Source organism: Vanessa cardui, chromosome 20 (assembly GCF_905220365.1).
Source record: "Vanessa cardui chromosome 20, ilVanCard2.1, whole genome shotgun sequence".
Classification (NCBI taxonomy): domain Eukaryota; kingdom Metazoa; phylum Arthropoda; class Insecta; order Lepidoptera; family Nymphalidae; genus Vanessa; species Vanessa cardui.
The window spans coordinates 5809585-5832979 of record NC_061142.1 but is presented as its reverse complement, the minus strand read 5'-3'; the positions used below and the strand labels follow the sequence as shown (position 1 = coordinate 5832979).

Below are 23395 nucleotides of genomic sequence, written 5' to 3'. Positions count from 1 at the left end.
GCACATATATACACACAGTGGTGCTTGCCAAGGTTTGAACCCGAAATCATCGGTTAAGATGCACGCGTTCTAACCACTGGGCCACATATGTCCTGAATTTATAAACTGCTTTATAAAATTATATGTACTGGTCTCGATTATTAATTATTCATTTAAATGTTCGCGTGATTCGCTATTTAATTTATAAGCAGTTTTAAATATTATGGTTAACCTACTTTTTTTTTCTTCCCTGATAAAGGCCTTGTTGTAAATGTAATTATGTTAATACAGTTAATGATGCATTTGTATTGTAGTGAGAAAATGATGAGAATATAGCGTCCTATTTTTATGAGATTAAGCAAGTAAACTGTTAACGCCACCTTTTGTTAAGTAGCAATACTATTTAGCGGGTTTTACAAAATTAATGTAGCTATTTCAATTGCTCGCACGATGTCGCTGTTTTGAAAATAAATAAATAATAATATTATTTAAAAAAAATAATTTAAAAATATCTTAATATGCAGACAAACATTATATGACGCATGATTAAAACGTTCTAAATAATCTGTTCTTGTTACAATTAGAACGGCTATACGCGCATGACAATGACAACAAATTTCAATGCGCATAGTCAAAACATTGCGCATTTCGTTGGCTAACCTCTTCGAGTCGATCGACCGAGGTTCCGTAGCAGAGAAGAGAAAGTCTTTCACTTCATAATTGTGCTGTATTTTGGTGCTTAGTGCGTGCTGAGTGACATCAACGGGATTTAATTTGATTGAACTGTCAGAAACAAAACTACAAGTAAGTTTTATTTGAAGTACTTAGTTGCGGCATTGCATAAATAATCAATAATCTTATATTTAAGTAGACTAAAATATGTACTTATACACTTTTTGAGTCTATATTTTAATTTTAACGAAAGTATCCCAAAAATGAGTTTCAGTAATTGAATATCGAATGTTTTATCTGAAGTGATGTCATAAGCTGATTAAAGAGACTGACGTCAACTGTTAATTTTTTTTTGTATATAAAACTCATTCATGGATACTCATCATATATAATAATAATATGTTATACTATTTTTTTTTTAATCTTAAAAACTATACACAATTAATATATTTATAGAATTATTATCCTTCTCTTTATTCGGTATTGAAGTCACTTTTAAAAATAAAATTTAATTAAAATCATAATCTATATCTGTATTGAAATTCACTTTTTTATGAGTTTGGTATAAATACATAAAATAACATAAATAAAATTAATAGTTTTTAAGTTTATATTATAGACATTCAGTCTGGTATCATGCTATAAAAGTTTTGTTGCGATCAATAATTCAATCAACTTGCATTCAATCAACTATATGTCAAAACAAAATATATTACTGATAAAATATTCATTAAGTATATATGAAAAACAACTTCAAAGGCTTGTAATTGGTATTTGCCCTCTACGGGCAGGCTTTGTCATGAAAAGTGTATGAATCATTTCCTACATTATCAATCGCATATAGGTTCAGAAATTTGATGACTCTACTGCCTAAAATTATTCCGTTTCAAACATATTAATGACAGAAGAATAGAAAATGAGTGATGGTTCCTACTGAGACTTAAACTCATTTTACCAAAAAATTTGTTTAGTAATCACACTATCCAATATAACGCAATGTATACATATCTAAAATATATAAGTATCATTGTTCATACATCTGTTAATAGGTATAGCCTATTATTATCTTTACATAATCATATTGAAGCATTAAATATTTAATATGTGATATGCTTATTTTCAAAACAATTTCAAGTATAACTATAAATAATTTGAGCTCCAGTTATCACATAATAAATTTATTAATTGTTAATATTGTGCTTCAACCTAATTTTATATTCAAATTATTTGATAAAATTAAATAAGTACTTAATTAAAACAGTTGAAATCACAAATGTTTTTAATGAGTTATAATTTCAAGGTTTGTTTAATTTATTTCCAACTGCTGAGCCTTGATATGTAGCAACACTCTGTTCTTACATAATGTGTCCTGAACCAAAATTGCATTGCAATGCAAATTGACTCTTTTCAAGGCTTTTTCCTTAAACTATTTTGAGTTAAAATCCAATAAGGTGTGTATTTAAAGGTCAAATAAAAACAGATGCTGTCAGCTACACCTTTTGGGGCGTTGTCGTAATTCAGATCCTATCTAAAAAAAATATATCTATTTCAAAATAAATGATTGATCAAATACAATCAAAATCAATTTTCTCGAAGCCTTTGTTTTTTTCGGCTGTGGTCCTCCGGCAATTTTAGAGAGCTCTAAAGAACTTAACGGTTATGTATAATGTAAAATAAAATTAAAACTGGCTAGCTCGTAATAACAGCCTGTAAATTTCCCACTGCTGGACTAATGGCCTCCTCTCCCATTAAAGAGAGGGCTTGGAACATATTCCGCTAGCTGGTACCTTCTTCCAATGTAATGGAAAATAAAAATCAAGTCAATATTCAATACCTCGAACCATAAGGGCGGGAAAAAGTCTAAAACGGATGCGTAGCGTAATACCTCTGAGAAATGAGTTACTGCAACATTACCCAAGAAGTATAGAGTACGTGTTATAATTGTGAAAAATCATAACAATAATTAAATATGTTATCGAAAACTCCATTCTATAAAAATGTATGTTTTTTTACGCACCAATTTTTATACTCGTAACTCGTCTTAATTATATTAGTGAATGTGTGTTTCGCGATTTCGTTTCGTTACAGTCCCGCCTTATTTAAGTACTTAGAAGTGATGACGTCATGCAGCTCCGTCTGACTGAACAAAGTTAATTAAAACAAGGCACAACTATAACGGTAAACTTCTCTAATACATCGGACATTACGACGTGTTAACCACGTTGATACATAGTTGTAACTTCATAGAGCAATTATTTTATTTCATTGACGGAAACACATTAGTTATGCTAGCGGTAAATATTAATAATTTCATGTTCCAATATAACGGATGATTGATCGAGCATAATTGCTGGCATTCTCATGCATAATGCCACGGTTACTTATACTATGTCTAAACAAATGCTGTCGACCAATATCTATAGGTAGTGGTGACCGTCAGGAGGAGCAATACTCATCTTCCAAAGAGATAAATAAGCCAAGAAGTTTACACATTATTTTGATCATCAAATATTTAAGTATTTTTGAGACAGGTCGAAAATTATCAAACCAAAAAAAAATTGCCAATGCAAAAAATTACAACTTAAAAAAAAAATTGAAAATATAATATTAACCTATGTTTGGTACATAGGGAGTTAATTCATATGAAAATTTGTGCATGTTGTTTAATGACCTTAGACAAAAATGTTTGATAAAAGATGAATAACATTTTCCCAGTTGACTGGAAGCCAACAACATGCTATTAACCGTTCATATGCTCTATAAATTGCGTTTCCAAGCATGAAACGTCTAGACTGCCATACATTGCTGATGGAAACGAGCTATGTCAAGATTAGGTACCGTATAAAGGAGCTGTCTTAAACACTAAATAAGTTAAAGTCGTATGTGGTGGTCTGGGTATGGGGTGAACCGCGGAAATGTGCGCGCGTCTATTGATTTTACCCCGAGCGCTCTGTCTCCGCAAATGCCAAGATTATGGCCACAATCTGTTTTTAGAGCAATGCAAATATATTTAAATTGTAATAAATACTTTAAGAGAAATAAATAATTTTTAGTTAGTTTTTTAGACTTTACAATTTGACCAGGAAATTATCTATTGTAATTGATATTTTTTTACATAAATTCATAAAATATAAGAACTTAGTCATATAAACTCTCTTATGTTAACATGAATGTGTTTGAAAATATGAAATAACCCTCGAAAATGTAGTTCAAGTAGTTAGTACTACACTTTCAATTTCATTTAATTTCCAACATTAATAGTGGCTTATCCCATAACAGGTCTGTAGTAATACATAATCTGAGGTTAACATTAAAATTCAAAGGTCGGAACAGCTCACGCTATTGCTTGCACGCCAAAGGTTAAAAAATAACGACTCGTCTTCAACGGTTTCTTTTACAGTTTTTAAATCCACTTTTGCTTTCATTTATCTTTCAAATCTTTTTTGCGGATTGGATTTAAAATTTAGCAAAAGCAGTTTATTACATTTATGATTACCTGTTAAAGTATCTGTAACTATGGGTAGAGTCGACATTCGAAATAAATAGTTTCTTTTTTTTTTAACTTATTAGGAATACTAAGATTCTAAACCATAACTCTACGAAATGTTTTTTAATCTGTTTATATGACAATGACAAAAGATGAGAATACAAATACAGTGAAATTTTGTGTAATACTTAAAAAAACCATTATTTCGCCTGATTGGATACTTTACATCCAATAAAGCTTGAGCTTGCCAAATCGGCCAACTTACGGCCTGCCAAGTCGGTCAAATTTTGAATTACTTGTACGTTCTTATTACATAAAGCTAATAAAGACGAGCCGATTAAATTATAGCTTGTTTTATTATTGGCTTACACGGGGTAAATACATTGCGTAACGATTTATAATGGTATGATCAAGATCATCAATACATAATATGGATGCTTGTGACGCAAATCGTAGTGAGGTGGCCCCTTCTTTGTTTTAACGTTCAAGGTCGATTCACCCACCTCCCCTTTATGCCAACCAAGTTCAATGCTCACTGACGATAAATCCGTGAAAATATTTCGTTGCTGAAATTAAAAACTCGAACTGAGCCTTCTTCCATGTCGACATTTTATTTGTAATAATAGGCTATATGACATATTGTAATCAGTTTAATTATGAGTTTAAAAATGGTTATTTACTAACGAAACTTGAAAATAATACTTAATTTATTCAAAAATCCATAAATGAAAATGCAAATTTTCAAACGTTTGTCACGTGACACAAAACGCTCCTGACTGGCCGGGCTTATGATGAAGTCACTTTCTTGTAAACTTTGTTTTTCTACGATATGTACCACAGCTTAAAATACAGGAAAGTGACCTCACCGACCCCATTGCAGCGCCATATTGTCCAAGTAGCATTTTTGCGCGCTATTTAAATATGGAATTTTTAATATGATATATTTCTAATAAAAAACACAACTTTAACTTCTACTAAATAATATAAAATGCATTTTAAAAACCTTTAGATTTTAAAAATTTAAATATATATTCATATGTTGTTAACAAACAAATTTCTAAATACTCAATTGATTTATTTTACTTTGTAGGTAGGGCTTTGTGCAACCCTGTCTGGGTAATTTTAATAGTTACCAACCACTCATCATATATTATTCCATATAAGAAATGTTACATCTCAGTTTTATAGTTAGGTGGTGAATTGGTTATGTAAGATATAGTTAAAATTTCATACGGCGCTTATGTTAATGAATAGTGGTGACCACTTACATCAGGTAGCCTAGACAGACTACAAATGGCATAAAAGCTGAAAATTTTTTGAAACAAAAAGTTGCCAAGCCAATGTTTATACTTAAAACATTATAAAATTATTGGATCCACAACATGCTATATCTCTTGTACTTATATAACTTCAACAAAGCAATACATTATACAAAGTATACTATTAGTATGTTGCTTAAATAGGCTATTCAAATCTTATATTAATATTTTATATGCTATTTGCTTTTCCACTGAGCTAGTTGTATCCACTTTCATTTGTCTCCAAAAGATCTATAAATAACGTCGCCGATTTTTAAATCGCCATTTTTTCACACGAACCTTACATTATTAAATTCTTAACTAATTATGCGATGTCAATTCAATTTCAATTCAATTGTTTATTTATCTTTATTCTTTCTTCTATTTAAATAGGGCTGCCTTTAGAAAAGAAAGGTTACCTATCCTAATACAACCGTATGAAGCCTTATAGCAGAATAAATTTAAAATGTTTTGAAAATGTCTCACATAAATATACTTTTAATTGTTTGAGGTATTAAAATATGTCTCCTACCTAATAAGTAAAGTGATTTTTTTACTTGAATAACCCATTTGAAATAATGGTAATTGCAACCGAATCACTTATCCTTTTCTGTATCTACTTTCAAATTTATCCTTTAATCTATTGTGCACAACACTCTATCCCAATAGGATTGTCAATGTGTGGAAAAATTTCGACCATTACATAAAGGTGCTAAGCTTACAGGTGCCTTACACACCTGTAGTATGAAACAGCGCTAGTTGATATTACTGAGACATTAAAAATCATAGATAATGTTATTCAAATAATAAATATTTTTGATTGTATAATTATAATACATTAGATTACTATAAAATTGTAATATACTTACTATGCTTTAAAACTTATTCATTTAATATATGTATATTTTTTAAGTTTTCTTGTATGTGCACAATGCTGCAAGTGAAATTGAATAACAAACATTAAATTAGTTTAAATATTAATATTTATTAATTAATCTACAATTACCTAATTACTTGCAATTACATTGCTTAATTTAAAACATGTTCAATCATATAATATTGAGAATTTTCAATACATAAGTTGTTATTATAGTATTCTAATATTAGTAGTTTTTGTTTAGATTTAAACAGGAACTCACCCCTACAAGATGTTTGTAATAACAATTTCAATGAGTATGTAATTGTATTAGAAATAATGTAATGTAAAGTAAAATTATCTCTTAAAACTGGGTTTCGAAGAAATAGCCTATTAACTATACACCATTGACTGTTAAATTAAGAAATTACTTATTAATCTGAGTCAATTATCTGTATTCCGTTTTATATTATTTATTTCTAAAAATAGCAACAATTATTGTATGTTATAAAATGCATTCTAACCACATTGGTATCTTGACAATTTCTGATATTTAAATACTAAACTATAATATTTGACTAGTTTAATTATTAATTATAATTATAAATACATTCGACATTTGTGATCCCTATTTATATAATCTACTATTCTCATCGCTCAACACAACTTCATTTAATATTGATAGCATCTTTATTTTTACTGCGATTTTTTTTGCTTTTGGGATTCTTTGTAGAGTTTTATGTAAAGATAGTAAAAATAAATGGTCCTCATCATCTTCCTTAGTACTTAATGAATCTTCATCATCAAAAGTTTTACGTTTACACTTTCTAACATTTTCCGAGACTGTTGTTTGCTGTAATTCAATGTCATTGTCGTCATAATACATATATTCCGGCTCTTCGTCAATATCTTTCTCTACAATGTTCATAACATTTGTTAGGAAGAGTAACTGTTTGTAATAGATGTATTCACTTTTGCGACCCACTCCTGATCCATAATTTTTCTGCCTTTTAAGCTCTCTGGCAAAGCATGTTCTGATATTCTTCCATCTTTTTCTTAGTGTGAAACCTGAAAGGTAAATATGGAACAATTTATAACAACTATCAACCTTTGGTTTATCTGGACTAATAACAATTATAAACAGATTATATAAAGATTTATTATTAACAGGATGGGAATCTTTTTATTACAAGACATGATATATTGTACTATGACCTTAAAAGTTACTGCAACTAATTTTTTTAACCATCAAATTATTTATATCTGTTAGGCCTACACATAAAGCTACCGACTTAACCTAATATTAATCGCAAACTAATGCGTTGTTGACGATAAAATAACTTAATGTATTTTTCATATTTTAAAAAATAAATATTTAAATCATTAATTTTATATCGTTCGCATGTCCAAGTAATTTTGGAAATAAATCTCAGGCTTGTCTAAGCGTATAATTGCGATACACTTTTTTATACTTTTTTTAAGAATATTTACGTTGTTATTGCTTACCCAAAACATGTTTATCACTCGCGGACATATCATCTACAGCAAATATATCAATAACTTCATCCCAATCTCTTCTTTTTAACTCTTTGTTCGTGTGTTCCGGGGACGACGTATCCCAAATCGATCGCCGCTTTTGTATTTCACTTATAAATAGTTCAGTATCAAAATTATTCATCATACTGTTAAATAAATTATATTTTTGTTTGGATTTGACAACGACAAAGTCAACAGATAACGATAGTCTTACTGTAATACCGATTTGCGTCATGCGCAATGGAAAAGAGACCGATCGGTAGCGCAACCGACTAGCGTATGTTAGAACGAGACAGCTGATTGTATCGTTCACGAATAAATTGCGCGGTAGAACTACCAGTCACGTAGGCAGAGCGAGTCATACGAGATACAACATCATTTTAATTTTACAACCGATATATTATAAAGTGAATACAGGTACACCAGTAAACAGTACATTTCACTGTTAAGCGTTTAGTCAACCTGCCGTTATAATATAATTTTCAAATTCAAAATAAGATGTTGCGTTGAGATTTACCTACTAAGTAAAGATGTAATCTTATTTTTATGTGATTATTAATATATAGTCCTTAATTTATTATTATATGTGCCTCGAATACATACGAATAAAATATCTAATCGCCGGATAATTTTCGTAAATTCTATAACTGTCAGATTAGTAGGTAAAGCAATGAATATAAATAGATAGAAAAAAATAAGAGATTAAAACTACTAAATTTTAACTGCGTATTATTAATAAGAAATATATTTTTTTAAAGTTTTACATGGCAATGTAATGTAATTATTTTAAAAACGATTTTGTCACAATATGTATGAATACTGGGCAAATTTAATCTGAGTGAATATGAAATATATATAATTTCGTTATAAATAATGTATGATGTACGTGCAAGTAATTCAATTGTGCCGGAAGTTTTACTTACGTACTTATTTCCCGCGCAGTGCGCATCTTTTGCAAAAAAATAAATTTCTTTCTAGGTCGCTCTTTCCATGAGAGAACATCGTTAGACGTTTCATTTGCACGCAATGAAATTCAAAACGACAGAAACGCTGTAAACATGCTACAGGATCTTTTTCACTTTGACAAAACTGCTAATGATGTTACTTTTAAATAGATAAATAACAGACAAAGTTTACTTTTATGTGAGTGAACTGAGAAGTGATTATGACGTATTAGGATATAGAAATATATTTTGTCACAAATAGAAATATTAAAGTTATATTTGTTAATAATTATTTGTTTTGTTTATTTATATCTATTAAATTATTTGTACTGTATGGTCCACGTATGTACTATTGCCATAAATTTTACGATAGACAAGAACATTCGTAAATAATAATTTATTCAAATACTCACTGCATATTCTGGCAAGAGTCAGAACTAAAGTTCACTGCAGCGATAAATCTTCATACCTGATCAAACTATTAAAACATGCAGCGCTAGATTCGCTTATAGAGAATAGTTTTTTCATGACCAAAACGTCTTAAGTGCCAAAATTTCCTAGAGCTCAAGCTTTTAGTTCAGAAAATTATTCTTCTATATATATATGCTAGATGGTAATGCCCATCCCGAAGTGAGAATAAAAAAAAAAATCTTAGAATATTTTTAGTGATTTTCTAATAAATCAAATATATTTTGATTAAGATTTATTTAAAATGTACATCACTATCATAATGAGCTAATATTAAAATTAATTTTACCTCCAATGTTCTGAGAACAGCTCCATCGATGTTCAAAACGCAATTTTTTCGTGTACAATAAAAATGAGCCTAATAAATACATTTTTAGATCATCAATAAAACTAAATAGCTAACCAAATCAAAAAAATCAAAATACTTATACTTTATTCAAGTGGGCTTTTACAAGCACTTTTGAATCGTCATTTAACAATTAAGTGAAGCTACCACCGGTTCGGAAAGTAGATTCTACTGAGAAGAACCGGCAAGAAACTCAGTAGTTACTCTTTTTCAACATTTAAAAAAAATACAGTCATGTTAGTTAATACAATTATTTAAATTAATATATCCTGCCTGGAAATCAACAGGTATTAATTCCGCGCTTTTTTATCATCTACAAAATCTTGTATCGAATAATACGCCTTTTTTACCAATGTATTTTTTATAAACGATTTGAATTTACGAGACGGCAAAGTTAAAAATGTCTGCGGAATTTTATTATAGAAATGGATACCTTGTCCCAAAAAAGATTTATTAACTTTGCAGGGTCGGAAACTTGGCGTTATAAGCTTATCTTTACTTCTAGTGCATATACACTCGTAGTTAGGAATAAATGACTCCCTGTATCATGCTAAAATGTGATGGTTAACGTTAAATTTGTATTTTCCAGGATGCCGTCAGCAACGCCACCAGCAGAAAATGGCGCGCCGCGCAGCGAACTCGAGCAGCTGCAATTACGCGCGGGCCAGGTGACCGATGAGGTCAGTATCATAAACGAATATCATAATGAGAATTTTGAGTTAAGCCCTTTCAACAATACTAACAGTCGAACTTCCAAATTCGAAAATTCAACTTCTTTTATTTGATGTAGAAGAAGTACACTTATTACAGTTAGTAAAAACTACCATTGGTCTTCATATGGAATACCATATTAAATATTTGAAATTTTACAATCTACAAGTGGGAAAATTAAAGGCAATCGTTTCATTCCCAAGGCGTGCGATCTCCTATAAATTTTCTTTTTTTTTAATATAAAAATAACAAAAGTAGTTTGTTTTAGGGATCCCGTTGTAAGATCACATTTTCCCACAAAAAGCAAATTATACAAATATATTTACTTTTAATTTCAGTCCCTGGAATCTACCCGGCGTATGATGATGCTTTGCGAGGAGGTGAGTTTCGATCGATCATTACGTATAGTATAAGAAGTAATATAATAAATTGACGCCTTAACATAATTTTTCTAATCAAAAATTAAATATTTCGTTAACAACGCCGAAATAAAATTGATAAAATTATGTTATGGCTATTTTAGAAGATACCTGGAAATATATACTTAAAATGTCGAGAATACCTTCTAAAATGCATACATGACCCAAAACATGTATCCATTATAGATAATCCATAAACTAATCAGATATTCGGATTTAATGATTATTATAAAATTGGCATCGTTAACATAGAAGAAAATTAACAGACTAACTACGGTATCCTAATAATATACATAATCGTAAAAAAATATTATTTACTTGTACATTTCAGATGACGAATAATTATTTAATTGTGTGTTCTTAAAATTTATGTTATTGAATTTACAAGCGAACAAATCACCGGAGAGAGTTTCTATTGGCAATTAGATAAAACTAGATGTGACATGCGGAGTCGTAACTTAGACGTGTTTGATTTTAAGAACCATATGTTAACCTCCCACCCCCCCTAACCATAGTATTGAAGATTTATGTTCAGTTATTCCGTTGTGATTATTTGTAAACATCTGTGAGAGAGGTGTTCTCGATGCGAGGGAGTGAGGGGTATAGCGAAGTGTCCCGGAGAGCCCCGAGCTCGGTTTGATCTCCGAAGCCCCCCAGAACCCTTTAGGGCGCAGCCTTTGCTATCCCTGGCTGTTGTGTTTCGATGTCGCTATTGTTATATGTTATTCGGTGTGTATGTATATCTATTGTAGCTATCCAGTTTTGTTTTCCTTATATTTGGTTATTATTATTTTACATCCTTATGCCAAAGAACATATTATTTATTTATGATAACCGTATTATGGGTGTTGCATGATCCGTGCCTATATGTATCCGACATTGTTAGTGACCTCTATAGCCCTTTGTGTTGTTCGTAGCGTTTTAAAGTTTTATGTGACTGAAAAAACCCAATACCATAATTTGGCGTTGACAGTTAATTCTACCAATGAGGTGAAACGCCTTGAAGATCGTTCAAGAGTTCGATTGGAGTTATATTTATAAAATTAACTGTCAGCAGTCCAACAAGTCTGCCCCAAGTAGACAGTTTTAATGTTAAATCATAGCATGAAAGCCCATCTACTAGATTGACTCCAATATCCCCGTAATAGACGACAATACTTCTCTTCGGCCCTAGAGTTTATTTATCCAGACATGCTTTCCTGTCAACATAGTATGTTCGGTTGTGCTTGGGCTTGCTTTCAGAATACTATTCCTTTTCTGAATTGACAGTTCGCCCTCGTGGCTGTAATCACTACTTCCAAAGCACGTTCTACTTTCTTACTTCCTCTTTATAATTATTTGTTTTAAAACACTAAGCCATTTTACTGTGAATATAATACCAGTAAACAGATGAAATCTTCGTTTACTTCATAATTGAACATCCTAACTAACACCTACTAAATTTTGAAGACGGTTTATTTTCTTAGTTTGTGTTCTATCTCTCTCTCTCTCTCTCTATACTTTTTAGTTATATCTTTACGTAGGTCTCTGTGTAGTGGCTGTTCTCTGTTGTTGACTGTGTTACTATTATGTTGTATGATTTTCGTGCCTTCTCCAACATTCACAATACTGCAAATATGGGCGTTATCACACGCCATACCTACTACTGAACTCCAACAGATATATCGAGCTACACCTTTCAAACTCTCACAACAAATACAGACCAACTATCAATATATAAATTATTGTTTTGTTTGATCCTGTTTTGGTTTTGTTTAACTTACAGTTTACAACATGTATTTCTTTGTAGTCTATTATACGTTTACGCATCTACATCGCAACAATTTAATTTATTTCTGTTATAATGTATAGGTCTGTACCAAATCTCCATTCAAAATTAACACAGTACAGAATATCAATAACTACAAAAGTGACACTTCAGTTTTAAGGAGGATATCTTTAAATGCGCAAAAGTTTTAGTATGCCAGAAGAAAGTCTAAAGTAATGAACCAATTTACTAAAAGTTGAAGGTATCCTCTTGACACTTGTATACCGTTACGTAACACGCAGTCGTGCTCGCGTGTCGCCATCCCCTCGCGGACGACACTCTGGAGGAGTCGCCTCGAGCGATTCCTACTCATTCTCCACTCACTCCACTTTACCCCTCACAACTAACATGCTCTCTGACTTTTTGTTTCTGCGGCTGGTGTAGAGCAAGGAGGCTGGCATTCGTACTCTGGTCGCTCTAGATGACCAGGGAGGTGAGTGAACTGCAATTGCAACACTAAATAATTTTCAATTTTATCTAATTTACTTTTGCTAGCCTTATTGGAGCATCGTAGGGTTTTCAGCCCGCCCGAAAACGGGCTCGTCGATAGTGAAGAAACGAAGGGGGTATTGCATATGAAGTATTTTTAAATTACATCTAATGTTCCAATGCAAAGGTGCGGGCATCCCTAATTAGCTCATACATATAGTAACCCACACACTGAATTAATCACGGAATACCCACATCTTTGTATCATTATGCGTTTGTAGCTAATATACACCAATTTGCACTACTTATCAGCGAACGCTATTATCGATGACGCCGGCTAGTCCAGACAGAATGACATTACCAACCGATAATCTTCGATTGTACGAAACTTTATACATTCTGCATTTCAGATGGTCGTACTCGACTCTTAATCGACAACTTACCTAAATCACATGAAACGATTAAAATAACCGAGCGAAGTAAATTCGAAACGCTTCTCCTCAACGCACGACTCTTTAACATTACACAAAATAATCATGATTCATAAGAAACTGAGCACAGATAAAACTGAATCTGGTTTTACTTGCAAGCTTCACTGCATGCATGTCGTTGTTCGAGTAGTGTGTGTTAGCCGCTCGGCCGCACAGCGCACGCGCACGCGCCGCGCGCACGCCACCGCCATCGCCACGCGCCGCACGCGCCGCACGCCCCGCACCGCGCGCGTCCGTGCGGTCCCGCACCGCGTGCACCCGCCCCGCAACCCACACACCCCGATACTCTCTCCTGCGATATATTATTTTGATTTGTATTTTATGTATAGAGCGAGGACGCCGGGGGGCAAGCGCTTCATATGTTGAGTCACCAGGGCGGTAAGAGTTAAACTGAACACATGGGTAGTCGAGCCGTGAGAACGTCTGTGTTGAATGTGCAGTTAATAAATTAATCTCTTTGTTTTTCTTTGACGTTTCTCTTGAATAACGACTTATCTCAGATCGATGTTGCGTATGTTTCTATGTTTCGATGGGGATGATTTTGACAACATAGTGTAAATAGAAGCCCGATGGCCGTTCGTTGCTAATTGTCGCAAAAGACTGTTTCTATCTTTTGCTGAAGATTTAATTTGTATGAGCTGCGCAATCTGTTTATTTCTTCCGTTGATATTATCTATCGGAACGCTTTTTATAGGTATATTTATTTATCTTTCCGACTCTACTCCTCTTCTCTATAACCTGCGGTACTGAAATGAATGCGCGTCTACCGAGTGTGTCTGTTGACGTATAGAGCAAATGGTATACGCCTTCATCTCCATGGCTAGCAGCGTACTGTTAATGTTAGCGCCGTAGGTCTGTAACTGTTAGCTCGAAGCGATCTGTGTCAGTGCGAGGCCGGCGGCACCGCCTCCGCGCACTCGCTCCTCCACGCATAGTTTGTTCATTTCCTCTTCGTTTGATATAATACTTTGCTATTTTCACTTATCATTTAGGAATGGCTTTATCGAAACGCTCATTTGCTAATTTATTTTCATTATTCACTTATTGCGGAGGAGTGGCCGCCCGCCTCAGCGCGGCTCGCCGTGACCATTTTCATGTATTATTTTATTTTCTCTTTAGTTGTCAGTTTGAGTTGTATTGAGTTGAGTTGTCGAGGCGTCAGGCGAGGCGCGCGCCGGCGAGCCAGCGCGCGCGCCGCCGGCCGCCTCGCCGCATTCGTTTGGCGAGCTATAGTGACATCATTATTGTGTTGTAGAGTCACGAGGTGGGCATGAAAACCCTGGTCATGCTGGATGAACAGGGCGGTAAGCATCCAGTAGTACTTTTTACATCACTCATAACTTAGTAAGGCTTCTGTCTGAAATGCCAGTTCAAAATGTTTATGAGAAAATCATTGAATGGCAATAAGTTTTAACATTTTACATGTCGATTGAAACGTGCTAACAGTTAAATAATAATGGATAATTAATAAAGGTAAAATGTCACCACCATATAATTAAATAGTATGATAATCGCATCTCCATTCGCACGAGCCGACGCGAATGGAGACCTGGAGATTAAACAGTTTATCATTTGTATCGTTTTATTTAGTTTTTTCACGCATCTAGCCATGCACGTATACTTCAATCTTGCTGTTGAATGCATGAATTTAGTATTTATTAATGTTCTAAATGTTAGTCATAAAGTATTTTTATATTATTATCACTTAGCCTCAGCACATACATCATCTAAATCAAAGGTAAAATTAAAATTAGTTTTCAATTTTGATCGGATCAAGTGTAAGACAGACGATACGAGAGGACAGTGATAGGACTGCTTTACAAAAACATAAAAAAAAAAAATATAGACGCTTTCTTTAAAAACATAATTGCTTTAATAAAATACGTATAATATGCATGGTCCATAGATTATATGAATTAGTACACAAACATTGCAAGTACCAATATTTGTCTTACACTTTGCTCCGTTTTTTTGTCGAGAGCGTTGAGAATTTACAAGAATAAAAAAAAAACAAAGTACCAAAAGAAATATTAAATGATCGCGATAAAATATTGAAATGTTTATAAAGTTTGATAGGAGCTTTACACAAATTATATTAGAACTCGAGTGCGGTTTTAAAGCTTATGATGGTGTGTGTGGACAGAACAATTGGACAGGATCGAGGAGGGAATGGACCAGATTAACGCTGACATGCGCGAGGCGGAGAAGAATCTGTCGGGTATGGAGAAATGTTGCGGCATCTGCGTACTCCCCTGCAACAAGTACGTATATGTTTATTAATCTATCCTAATATATATATAGAGAGATATCTTCATTTTCTTGTTTTGGGTGTTTAAACTTTAGGATCTACCAAAAAAAATGTCTGAATGCTTTCAGACATTTTTTACAACCAAAAAATTAGTGATTATTATTTATTGAATACTTTATAGTATAAAAAGTCTTTTTCGTCCCTTTGTACGGACTACAGGACACACTCTAAAATTCTATGTTGGTTTGGCACGTAATTTGAGTCAATGTATTAATGACAGGAATTTTCTTATCATTTCAGAGGAGCATCATTCAAGGAGGATGATGGCACATGGAAGGGGAACGACGATGGAAAGGTTGTGAACAACCAACCTCAGCGAGTGATGGATGAGCGTAATGGCATCGGTCCGCAAGCTGGATATATTGGAAGGTAAGATTTTTTTTATATTATAAAGTTATGTCGGTGGGTAAAGGAACCATGACAGCTGGTTACCATTATTCATAGATATTAACGGTATAAGAAATATTCCCTACATATCTTGTATACTTTTTTTTTCTTCAAAAGAATGAGTGAGTGTAAATGAAAGAGTAAAGAAAGATTTATATCTTACGTTTTACATTTAACGATTATCTTTACCATGCATGCTTACCGAAAAAAATCACTGAAAGTTTCTATTATTACTGTTTTACTTAATAATACTTTAATAACTACTTAAACATACGCAAGCCGAGAATTTCAAAAACAAGTATTGGCCCAGCCACTCTAGGCTATGATAAATTAAATATTTCACTCCACGAGCTCATGACAGCAGGAAAACCAAGAACATTTGACCTTTGCCTTTAAATCCCTGCGACGCACTAGTTTATATTTTAAAATATAAAGGAACTAACGTGGGAGAGAAGGTCAAGCGTGTCACATTGGAAAACGTACTTATTGTACGTTATCGCATAAAGGGTGGACGCCATTTTGCTCTATAATATAATATGATTTACTTAAATGTCAAAACCACCAATTCAAAATATCAACTTTAAAATACACTTACCTCTGCCCTTTGACACGAGTAAATGTTAATTAAATATTCAAATAGTTTGACCTTTATGTGCTGTTATAAAAGTTACCTGTTACCCTGACCTTTGAAGATCAGCAACTTTAGCAAAATATGTAGATATATAAATGTTAAAAGAAATACTATTGAAATGCGTGCCACTCTGCAATAATCGCGAAAATTTATGAAAATCTAATCTAATTTAAAAAGTTTTGCATTCGACAAATTAAATTATACTTGAAGTTTCAGTACATTAAGTTATTGCTTTATAGTCCAAGATTTTTAGATATCCGCTCTGCATAAAATCCTTCTACGTGATTTTTCGATTGGATTATGTCGGAGGGTGCCCCCCAAGTATAAAACCGAGTTTCTGTCGCCCGAAACCGCGAGCGTTAGCCGCCATCTAGGAAAAAGTTTTTTTTGCATATATCTCAGAAACGGTGAGTTTTACGTCAAAAACCGAAGAAATCTTTTTTGTAGAGAATAAAATTTCCCACCTTTTTTATACCAAATTTTTCCTCCTATTGTTGATATTTTCCGATATATTTAAGTAAATAAAAACCAAATTATTTGTTTTTGTAAAGTAACTCAATAATTTTTGTATAAAATTAGTAAAAAAAGTTTTATATAAAATTTGTAGAAAATTTCATGCTCTCCAACTTAACAACAACAACAATAGGGGGAAAAATTTGGTATAAAAAAGGTGGGAAATTTTGTTCTCTACAAAAAAGATTTCTTCGGTTTTTAACGTAAAACTTACCATTTCCGAGATATAAGCAAAAAAACGTTTTCCAAGATGGCGACTAACGCTCGCGGTTTCGGGCGACAGAAACTCGGTTTTATACTTGGGTGGCACCCTCCGACATAATCCAATCGAAAAATCACGTAGAAGGATTTTATGCAGAGCGGACCGATTTTTGGTGCTAAAATTCCTGGACTATTATGTTGTCATAACTATATATATAATTGTAGAGAATATAGTAATAATGAACATCAAAAGGTAAAATTAAACGCGGAGACCATGCCCGGGCAATGATACCAAGATTATAGAATTTTGTCAACTATAAAGAGGAAACAAAAAACCTTTCGCCAAAATCATTCTAATCTACAACTATAATATATGAAGGGGAACTGGCAGGATTGTTTGGTTTTGGGTCACCTTCTTCGTCATACATATTCACGAAATAATACAACAAATCAATGGCTCGATTATCGTGTATTGATTTTTAAAATATTTCATAGGCCGCGACACCATCTGTCATGTGCTTTTTGACAGCTGACATTGTTTTTTTTTTTAATATGAGAGCTGATAAATAAAGAGCGGTATCTGGTCATTTAAAATAAAATCTGAAAACCACACCTTGTGCAAGTTAGCTTGATCTTTTTGACAGATGTTTTTTTTTTATGTTAAATATTATTTAAAAAAAATACATATAACACAGAAGTCGCTAAAGATTCAAGTATTAACCGAAAGATTTTAGGCCTTTTTATTCAAAGTAAAATTTAAATAGACACACAAAAATAATAGACACTTGTACACTATTACATCGGTCGGACGGTCTTGTACAGGGTATAAGTGATTACAACCAAAATATTTAATTATCTGTCGCTGTGACATAAATATACATATTTACACATCAACATTTTCAGGATAACAAACGATGCCCGTGAAGACGAGATGGAAGATAACATGGGGCAGGTCAACACGATGATCGGCAACTTGCGCAACATGGCCATCGACATGGGCTCCGAACTCGAGAACCAGAACCGCCAGATCGACCGCATCAATCGCAAGGTATGGAAAACAATTACCAAAAACTCTGCTACTGTGATAATAAACATAAAAGGCACTGTACCAAGTTTTTTCAAGGTTAGCTATATAGAGGTCTCTACCATAGACTATAAATGAACAAGATATAGAGCGCCCACGTCAAGTGTAAATAAAAAAAAAATACTCAAAAATGAGCCCAACTAATAACTCATTATAAATTATATTGATACACCTGAGAATTAATATTATATATGTTTATAAAGTAAAGTAATTTGTAAGAAAGGATGTGGTAAATCACAGCGATGGGCACAACAGACTATCAGCGATATGCGCGCTCTATATATTTTTTTCTCTATGGTCCGTGCTAATACACGACAGAGACGTTCGGAAAATTAAACTTGAAAATAGTCGACAAGGAATTTTCAGAAAAATAACGTCATTGGTAAAGATTCTATTGAACAATATACTTAGAGTAAATTAATTTGTCTTTACTGAAGTTTACTAACCCTTGCTTTGTGTGGTAAACCAAAAAATGAAAAGCAAGAATTTTAATATTATCGAATTACTTTACTACATTCAATAGATTTTTTGCCACTTTATTGATTTATTCCTTGTCTTGTTGTTAAGGGAAGTGCATTTTATGTGTTCAATTATTTATAATCAATTTTTCGGTGAACACGCGAGTTCGTCTAAACAGAATAATCAACTTTGATGCTAAATTATAGCATTTTTTAACGAAATTAAATAATACGTTATATATTTTACATTTATTATCATTACTATGCCGAAAACTACGGAACTTTAATATTTTTCATTGCAATTTAATTTTGGCCTTGAATTATGTTGCCATTAATTAGCAATAATAATAAAGTCTATAAGCTAATACTTTAATTGTAGTACTTAAATTTAATTCAATTTACTTAATTAATTATTCAATATGCCTTGTGTTTTACTTACAAGCTAAGTCAAATATACTATTGAAGTATTTGTAAGACGAATTCGCGTGTCTATTGTAAAAAATTAAATAAAAATAAAATTTTATTCTCGATATACTTTTATATTGATGCTTTCGATATTATTAATATTTGTTTTTTCGAATTTATTGATAAATATAAAATCGCCTTGAACATCATAACATTATCACGATTTTAGTGTTTGTTTCACATTAGCCTTGACTTCGATTTTCTCTAAACTAACCGTGTTTGTGACATATCTCTATCGCTTATTGGCCTTCCAACGTTTCAAAACGCTTTCCTACAGTCTATTCCATGAGTGAAAATAAAATACTCTCTCCTTATTGGTCGATGTCGAAACCATAAATTATTTGACTTAGATATCAACCAATGAGAGCTCAAGGGAAATTTCCTTTGGGAGTTCGTTTCGTGGAATGGACTTTAGAATCTGAAATTCACTTAGACCTGTTCTCACTAAGCATGTTCTTTATCATACATAAGTAGTGAATGTGGTTAGAGTTGATTGGATGTTGTGAAATTCCTTTCTTACAAACATGGTCACTAAACCCAAGGACACATTAACAATCATTATAGATCATTCAGTAACGAACATAACCTCAGTACTAGACCCATCAGTAACACTCATTCCACTCATTACCAGCGCATTATCAAATGAACTGTAACAACTCACAAGATATATTCAATATAACGATCCTTGTACATGAGAAACTTTTGCGCCCGTGTGACACATTTGAACATCTTCAATTCTGTCCTATCGGTATCTCTTTCTTTTCTATATCTGTCTCTATCGCGTAAAGGTTTCAAAATGTAAATGGATTGTATTTTACATAAAACAAGACAATCGTTCTGTATCGTAGGGCGAATCGAATGAAACGAGGATAACGCTGGCCAATCAGCGCGCGCACGAGCTCCTCAAGTAAACGACGGCAGCACACACTAAACACACATGTCTCGTGGTACGGCTGGTTGCATATCCCAAACAAAACAAAATACCAAAATTACCTTTCAATTTTTTTATTCCACTCATTCTTTTTTTAAACTGTCTCTTTGAATGTTTAATCTGTGGCGTCTTAGATAAAAATAATATTTTTTTATCATTACCAGTGCAACCGGCCAGTTAAATTAGTTCGAGTAATACCCTAGTTACTCTTTCATATAACTATTTAATAATTAAAAAGACCTTGATTATTGTTAATGTATTTATTAAATAACCTATTTTTGTGCTCTCCTTTGTGTAATCAACGCTCAACATAAAATATACCAATTTGGTGTCCAAAATATGGAGACCAAGGCGTGTTTAAAAAAAAAGTTAATCATGAAATATACCTTGTAATAACCTTGACGTAGAAAGTTGAATATTAAACTTTATTATTTTATTATAATGCATTTACCTACTGTTAATGTTACTATATTAGAAAATAAAAGCAAAACGCATGTGTCTATAGTTAAAAACATGATAACCAAAATTAATTACCTTATTCGTGTTATAAAATATAATTAAAATTTATATAGAAATTCAATTATAATTGTAATCACTGTAGCTGTAACGATAAGGATAATATAAGATGGTTAGATCAAATCGGATGAGTTGATATGTGATAATAGTTCGAAATTAAGATATTAGTGTTGGACAGACATGTCTCTGGAAATATTTGAATCTGACTAACAGATCTTGAAGACATTTCATAGGAGCATTTATGTAAGAATGTAATTTAGTTCCGAGCTTTAAGAAGTATTCAGCAATACGCCGTTTTTAATATTAAATAGTTAAAATATTCTTACTGTAGTTTTTTTTTATCTGTCTATAGACATTCCATCTAGGATTTATATCCAATTCATGCATATCCTGACAACATATCTGCTTCTATGAATGTATTACATCAAAACAATTATATATATGTAATTAGTAATTACAAATAAATAATCGTAGAATATATGAAAATCATATAAATTCAAAACGAATTCAAACCTGTGACGTAACTTTTGTTTTGAATGACTATTTTATGCGAGATTATTATTTAATTTAAATTAATTAATTTATCAATGAATACATTAATACTTTAAGTAATAAACCAAACGAAAAGAGAGATTTGTAACAATTGATAAATAATCAAAAAGGTCTTATATAATATTTGCACTAAGCTTAAATTAATAATAATTAAAAAAAACGATTTCCCATTAACACGCTTGGCAATTAACATAATGCATAGCATATAACAAGTTGTCCCATTACCTCAACCACGAGACAGACACAAAAACACAAACACAGACAGATCTGCGTCAAATACCGTGAGTATATTATATTTTTTATCGCACTTTTAAGCCATGCAATCCACAGCTTGATAATTCAAGCTAAAACGCTTTTATATGTGTATATTTAGGCGCTATTACGGAAACAAGATGGGTAAGTTAAGCGTTCGCTTAAAATAACAGTGTAAATACTATAAAACAAAAAAAAATTATACATATTTAAAAAAAAAATACACATGCAAGCCAATTGTTTATATTAAAAAAAACATGCTCACTTATCACACTAGCGATAAAGCCGAATTTAAATGAAAGATCGTTTTAAAGAGAAGAAAATTATATAATATAATTCGTGTTTAGATTTTTCAATATACATTTTATTTGATGACTTTACAGCGAATATGTACAGTTATTCTCTTTTATTGATAAAGTAAAATTTAACATAAATATTCAATTACTACATCCATATTATAAGTATAACAAAAGGGCGCTTAAGCACCTGGAAAGTTGCCAGTATTTAATCTATATGAAAGACATCTCAGCTCCGATTTGTGGCTTTTTTGGACAATAATGCTTAAATAAATGTCATCAGTATTGGAGCTTTGGGTCAAACTATCTGTACATTTTATAGCTGACAAATAGTTCTTCACATTTTTATTTAATTGAAATACACACTTGATATTCTCACATAATTTATTATGGTACCATTTGTATGACAACTATTCAATTCACAAAAGCAGCTTGAAAAGGAAAATCAGAAGCGAACAAAAATCTAAACAAAATATTATAAAAATATGTAATGTTATTGATCATAAATTTAATAATTATATGCACTGGCAACAGAGAAAATCTAATTCGAATTTCGAATTATTTTATTTAAAAAATATTCAGATAGTTATTTAAACAGTCACAAATTTTTCTTTCTTAAGCTGCTGCATAATAACACGATATTTTTACGAATTATTGTTATACATGTAATAATATGTTTTTGTAATATTATAGGGTGAGAGTAACGAGACCCGTATAGCGGTTGCAAATCAGCGAGCGAATAAGCTACTCAAATCTTAAACAGCACGTCTCCAATGTTGCACGTTAAAATATTTGACGAAATGGTGTTGCCGTATTATAATATTTCCCCTTCCATTCAACAACGAATTCCGGCTGTTCGCAAACAATAATCAAATTATTTGTAATTATAATAGTCATGTAGAACACGTTATTTAAATTCTTTTTTTTTTAATAATATGTTATGGCAACATCTTTTTGCGCAATTTTTATTTTGTAAGTTATAAACAGATATATAAATAGATGATTGTTATATATTCACGAAGACAAAATGAAATGTAATAAATCATTTTAATGCACTGGTAACACTAGTAATTTGACATATATTATACCTTGTCGGTTAGTAAAGTGTATTGAAATATACTTTTATGTAAGTTTATGGTCAGAGATACGAGCCGATTTAACTCTGTCTTGCCATATGAAAAAATGAATATTTAATTTGCACGTATTTTTTACTTTAGGTGATGTGCCAAAGTTCCTTTCTATTCACTATCGTCTGTAGACGTGTTTAAATTGACACCAATTCCAATGTACCTTGAGTATGTTATAAGAGTGAATAGCTTATAATACTAAATTATTTGCTAGAAACAATAACATTGTAA

At 32.0% G+C, this 23395-nt stretch overlaps 2 protein-coding genes across 5 annotated transcripts; one reads left to right on the top strand and one right to left on the bottom strand.

Moving 5' to 3' along the window:
* Positions 1-506: 506 nt before the first annotated feature.
* LOC124538644 (synaptosomal-associated protein 25-like) lies at positions 507-23212 on the top strand. 4 transcript variants are annotated; one of them, XM_047115769.1, is made up of 8 exons: positions 507-783; positions 10176-10266; positions 10636-10677; positions 14699-14747; positions 15587-15704; positions 15992-16120; positions 18387-18531; positions 22731-23212. In XM_047115769.1, exons 2-8 carry the CDS (start codon positions 10177-10179, stop codon positions 22794-22796), a joined length of 639 nt encoding a protein of 212 aa, XP_046971725.1. In that variant the 5' UTR covers positions 507-783; position 10176; the 3' UTR covers positions 22797-23212. The 4 variants fall into 4 exon arrangements, with proteins under 4 accessions (XP_046971725.1, XP_046971726.1, XP_046971727.1 ...); XM_047115770.1 differs by lacking the exon at positions 14699-14747 and adding an exon at positions 12908-12956; XM_047115771.1 differs by lacking the exon at positions 22731-23212 and adding an exon at positions 20339-21638.
* LOC124538643 lies at positions 6560-8109 on the bottom strand. The gene is made up of 2 exons (XM_047115768.1): positions 7799-8109; positions 6560-7360 (listed from the first exon to the last, which is right to left on the bottom strand). The coding sequence occupies exons 1-2, from the start codon at positions 8061-8063 to the stop codon at positions 6921-6923; spliced, it is 705 nt and encodes a 234-aa protein (XP_046971724.1). The 5' UTR covers positions 8064-8109; the 3' UTR covers positions 6560-6920.
* Positions 23213-23395: the final 183 nt, after the last annotated feature.

Bases quoted from the DNA above. Each gene is read 5' to 3' on its own strand.
- LOC124538644 (XM_047115769.1), top strand. From the start codon at position 10,177: ATGCCGTCAGCAACGCCACCAGCAGAAAATGGCGCGCCGCGCAGCGAA. The intron at 10,267-10,635 runs GTCAGTATCATA...TTTTAATTTCAG, and splicing joins CGGGCCAGGTGACCGATGAG to TCCCTGGAATCTACCCGGCG. The intron at 14,748-15,586 runs GTAAGCATCCAG...GTGTGTGGACAG, and splicing joins CATGCTGGATGAACAGGGCG to AACAATTGGACAGGATCGAG.
- LOC124538643 (XM_047115768.1), bottom strand. From the start codon at position 8,063: ATGACGCAAATCGGTATTACAGTAAGACTATCGTTATCTGTTGACTTT. The intron at 7,361-7,798 runs GTAAGCAATAAC...TTTACCTTTCAG, and splicing joins GAGTGATAAACATGTTTTGG to GTTTCACACTAAGAAAAAGA.